This window comes from Cynoglossus semilaevis, chromosome 19, assembly GCF_000523025.1.
Source record: "Cynoglossus semilaevis isolate Cse_v1.0 chromosome 19, Cse_v1.0, whole genome shotgun sequence".
Classification (NCBI taxonomy): domain Eukaryota; kingdom Metazoa; phylum Chordata; class Actinopteri; order Pleuronectiformes; family Cynoglossidae; genus Cynoglossus; species Cynoglossus semilaevis.
In genome coordinates, this window is record NC_024325.1 from 17,254,250 (window position 1) to 17,259,516 (window position 5,267).

The 5,267-nt window shown below is 47.0% G+C and overlaps 1 protein-coding gene across 2 annotated transcripts in view; it reads right to left on the reverse strand.

Moving 5' to 3' along the window:
* The window catches only part of phldb2a (pleckstrin homology-like domain, family B, member 2a), a 19,015-nt gene that overhangs the window by 11,748 nt on the left and 2,000 nt on the right, over positions 1-5,267 (reverse strand). Inside the window, exons 2-3 of one of the 2 annotated variants that reach the window (XM_008333503.3) lie at positions 2,983-3,200; positions 574-684 (exon numbers count right to left, since the gene is read on the reverse strand). In XM_008333503.3, the coding sequence (XP_008331725.1) occupies positions 574-628 (55 nt within the window). In that variant the 5' untranslated portion in view covers positions 629-684; positions 2,983-3,200. Of the gene's footprint in view, positions 1-573; positions 685-2,982; positions 3,204-5,267 lie in introns of both variants that reach the window. The other variant, XM_025065679.1, reaches the window with a different exon arrangement.

Sequence of the window (5,267 nt, forward strand, 5' to 3'; positions counted from 1 at the left end):
GCAGGCACGCATCGTGGGCTGGACCGTGGTCTGGACCACAGAGCAGAGAAACCCTGGGAGACAGTAGTGAGGCCTGAGTCACGGTGGACGGACGAACAACAAACAAACACAGAGGTCACGGTGACGTCACCTCCACAGTCACCAAGACTCAACATCAAATCATTAGAGAAACTGGATTTTGACCAAAGTTGGACAAACAGAACTTCTTCTACAGGTTAGGGACCTGTTGAACGTGTGACTGACTCCCTAGCGTCCCTCAGAGTTAGGACGTGGTACTGCACCGTAGTGTCTCGTAGACGATTGTCACTGAATTTCTCTGATGTTTTTGTTCATTAACTGCCCTGCCCTCACTGCCTGCAGGGGCTAAAAGTAACTAAAAGTCTTTTGTGGCCCTCTAGGTGGCGCCCAAGGCTAAACTGACCAGAGGTGTGCAGGTAATTATAAAGTTTTTTGTTTCTAAATATGACTCTATCCTCAAAGGAGCTCCTAGGACTGACTCCAGGTCAGTTAGAGGATGTTAGAGGATGGATGGATGAATGGATGGATGGATGGAGAGTTGGATGAAAACCTTACCTGAGCCGTAGCCCAGTGCAGAGACTACACTCCTCTGAGGAATCATGCTCTTCATCACTGTCAGTTTCTGAGTCGGTCTGAAGAAGCAGGATTCAGATGAACGTCAGTTCCCTGAGAAGATGAACAAAAAAAAAAAACAAATTAGAAAATTATTACAATACTTTTTGTTTTTCTTGTTGCTCTTTTTTTAAATTTTCACCACATCTTGTAAACAGACAAAAAAAAAACCTGCAGTAACATCTGTCATTGTAGAGGCCGACTCTACGGAGGCATCGCAGGAAGAAGAATCCAGGCCTTGTGGTTCTACTTATCCTCCACACAACAATGTCTCCATTCAAGTGGATATTACAGATGTGCATATTCAAGTGGACAGAGAAAACTTTCCTTTAGGACCGAGTAGGAAAACAGATCCGTGGGGGGAGGGATTTATTTCTGGCCGACTGTTACCAATAAAATCTGAGTCTGTGAAACATTTTGACCCCAAAATCATGACCAGGCCTCGAACAGGTCCCTCAGAGACCCAGGCCCACTGACTGGAGCAGCAGCTGCAGCTCTGGGCTGCACTGGTTGGACCCCCGTCTGGGGTCAGTGCTGTGTTTTCAATAGTAAATAAGTGATGAATAAACACATGGACGGATAATTATGACATGAAATGAAGTCATTCCAGTGAACGGTCAGACCTCCCTCACTGACGCCAGCCTCTGATTGGACAGTAATCCACACTCCTGAGTTATTGTTTGTCAGTTGTCGTTGTTGTTCATTTGCTCCATATTTAATAATAGCCAACTTCCTGTCGATGCTGTGGCTCAGTGGTCAGCGGGACTAGAACAGGTACCAAATCTGTAACTGTACAGTGAGGAAGGACATGAAGGTGGGGGTGAAGGGTGAGGGTGGGGGGTCATCCACTTGACTTGACTGTTTACTGTTCTGTACAGACGTAAAACTAAAGCTAAAGGGTTAATCCTCAGTTTTCTGGCCCTGCTGTCTAGAGAGAGAGAGAGGGAGAGACTGAGGGAGAGAGAGAGACTGGGGAGAGACTGGGGGAGAGAGGCCTACTGCTGGTGCGCTGTCAAACCCTCACCTCTCCTCGAAAGCTGCGAACAACCGTGCGTCCAGAATGTTTTCCTCCGGCTCCCAAGTGCTGTACCTGCGTCACACACAACACAAATGACAAGAGTTGGACCCCACACTCTGGTCGTCCTGACCCGCTAACACGAACGTTGGCCCCACTTTGATCTAAGCATTTCTGCTGCGCACATACGCAGCATGCATTCTCCGGGCTACGTAGCGGACGGTGACGCACCGTGAACCCGGCCATTGCTAACGCTACAGCTGGGGAATTTGAACACAAACATCCCGTGCAGCTGGGAAGTGTAAGGGATAAACACAGAGGGGGAGATGTAAACAGTCGGACGGACCGCGATGATGTGGCTTTGATCTGAGGGGGAGGAGGGGGGAGGGACGGGGGAGTCACCTGATGGACATTAACTGTAGGTTTAAATGTTCTCTCCTCACTGCTGTTTAATAATAATAAAAATAAGTTGAACGTCATTGATCCCACACTTGGGAAATTCTTGTGTTCACAGCAACTCTGCTGCAAAAGGCTGCCCCCTGGAGGCACCGAGTATGTGGTTCCTCTGGGAATCGAACCCAGGACTACCTCCATCCAACTACCCATCCATCCTACCATCTACTCAACCATTCATCCATCTTTTTATGTATCTAAAGTTCAACTGTCACAGTACCAGGTACCACAGTACCAGGTATCACAGTACCAGGTATCACAGTACCCGGTACCACAGTACAAAAAGAAACAGTAGTTTTTGTGTGACTACTGCAGTACCTCCATTCATCTTTCTGCAGTTGAAGTCAACATCCGACCGTACAACAAACACACCAGGTTGTAATTTAACAGAGTGAAGACTTACAGATGGTCCGACCGACCGCGATGGTTCTGCGGCTCCGTGAACGGACGGACGTGAACTTTCAAAACAAAGACTTTGTTTCACTGGGAAAATGTTTCTGACGAGATGACGGACAGCTGTCAGAGGACGCCGTCACGTCCACACACGTCAAATCACTTCCTGTGGAACCAGTGACATTTGTCAACAACATCTGGTCCACTCCAGTTATTACCAGCAGGTAGATCCTCCGACGTCTTGTCTGAGGGTCTAAGGTTCAAATCCCTACCACAGAGAACTCTACTGTGTCAGACCTCGACCATCTTTACTCCACAGGACAAACAAACTTCACTGAACGTGCAGTTCTGTGAATCAACACTAGTCTAAACCCACGGCTACTACAACACACACAGTACTGATGGTACCGAGCGGAGACAGAGAAATGGAATGCGGCCCAGGGCATCACTGTCAGTACAGACGGAGTGAACGTGGCGTTGAAGGCACTCACCTTGGACTTGGACTTGGACTTGTGTCCTGGTCACATGGTCCTGAGGTTCTCTGAGAGTGAGCAGCAGAGTCCAACCATGACAAAGACTGAGGCAGGACACGCTCCACTCCTCTCTCCTCCTTCCACAGCTCCCTGCCCACACCGTCCTCCTCCTCCTCCTCCTCCTCCTCATAGAAAGAGTAGGGGGAGTGAGTGCCCCTCCATGGTTAGTCAGAGAACTGCTGTAATGAAATCAAGAGCAAAAAAAAAAGAAAGAAAAAAGACAAAGAATAAAGTCAGACTTCACTTCCACTTTTGTTCTGAGCACGTTTTTAAACGTGTGTGTTTTCAGTCGCTGCGGTCAGTGATTGTGACCAGTCGAAGATCAATAACCAGTATCAGGTCATGTGGTTTCATGTTACATCACCAGACTGGACACGACATGTGACATGTGAGGGACAAACTTCAAACACACACGTTAAACCTGATCAATACTCTCCTGACGTTAACTTCAAAGGAGCCACACACACACACACACACACAGTCGGTGTGTGTGTGTGTGTGTGTGTGTGAAACATATACATTACAGTCACATAAAAATGTTCAGACTCAGATTGTTGTTACAGCAGTGTGTGGAGGCGGGGGGGCGGCCCCATCCATCCCTCGGGTGGGTGTGTGTGTGTGTGTGTGTGTGTGTGCGCTCCTTCTTGTTACCATGTTAGGTCCATTTCTGGCACTGATTCTTCAAAGAACCGTTCAGTTCTGGTGGGGATCAAAACGCGGTTCCATAAAAAACTTTTATTTCTGAGGCTGAAGATTTGAACTTAAAGTTCAGAGAAAGTTCTGGTTTCAACTGTTCCTGGTACCATTAAGGTGTGAGGAACAGTTTTCAGCACCCCCTACAGTTCTGGGGAGGAACAGCAGGTCATCACCGACCTGAGGCATTTCTTTCAAATCTCAGTTTTAGAGTTGTTAGTGTTGCAAGTTACAATTAGTCGTTTATTATTAATGAGCTGTGGCAGTGGTTCTCAAACCGGGGGCTGTGGCCCACCAGGGAGACTGGAGGTCTTGCTGTGGGTCGATGCAAAAATATTCAAATAAAAAGTGTTATCAATCATCATAGGACCACGTCGAGAATTAAAAATTCACTAAGAGTACGAGAAAAAAGTCGTACGTTTACGAGAAATTTGGAGGAATATCGTAATATTCGTATAAATGTAAAAATAAATCTTTAATGTCATCAACGTCTGACTTTATTCTCACAAGTTTACGACTGTGTGTGTGAGACTTTAAGCAGTAGAACGGCGGCTCCGAGCGGTCAGAGACATCAGTCAGTCTGGATCACTGACCGCAGCCTCTGATTGGATTAGAGTTGATTTTCACTGGTTCTAAAACAGCGTGCAGTTCAACGGTGACGGCTTCAGACCTGAGTTTGTTCTTAGGGAGAGAGAAGATGATGAAAAGTTTCTTTTGGAAAAATCCCCTGATTTCCCAGCAAGAAAAAGAAAAAGCAAAAAAGAAGCATCACAAAAAAAAACACACACAAAAAAAACCCTGTGGTTACGTCAGAGGGAGGGGGCTGTGGAGCTCAGCCCTGGACCAGATGATTACTTCCAGACACAGAGTCGGGGTCTTTGTCAAACACACACACACACACACAATTTAGTGTTTTGTGAGATCCTCACAGTATTTCCTAGCCCCCCCCCCCCCCCCCCCCCCCCACTAACTATCACTGATATACAGTTGGTCTAATCTTAATCCTCGTCCCAACTCTAATCTGACCCTGATGCTGATCCTGATAGTATTTTTTTTTACAAAAGGTGTCTCTACAAGTACAGCTACACCAGGAACACACACACTTTTTTTTTCCAACATTCCCAACCCCCCCAGGAAAATTATATATACATATGTATATCAATCTCAGTCGGCTCTTATTGGAACCGAAGGACAATTAAAATTTACTGCCGACAGAAATTTTTATTTTATTTTAAGGGGCTGCAGTTTTCCTCTGCTTCCTGTGGAGTAAAACAGTGTAACGTTAGCGTCACGGCGGCCGTTCCTGTGGAGGCAGAGCGTGTGTGTGCATTTCTAACAGCACAGAGTGGAACCATGTGTAGAAGCCATTCTGAGCATGGACTGTGGAAAAAGTCGAGGAGAAAAACACAAAAAAAACAGTTTCAGATTAAAGCCGTGGGTAAATGATCAACTGTGCTCAACGGTCGGCGCCTCTGAGTCACAGCAGCATCACTCCACCAATCAGATGGGGGCTGGGGGGGAGGGGCGGGGGGGCTGCGCCCCTGCCGCGT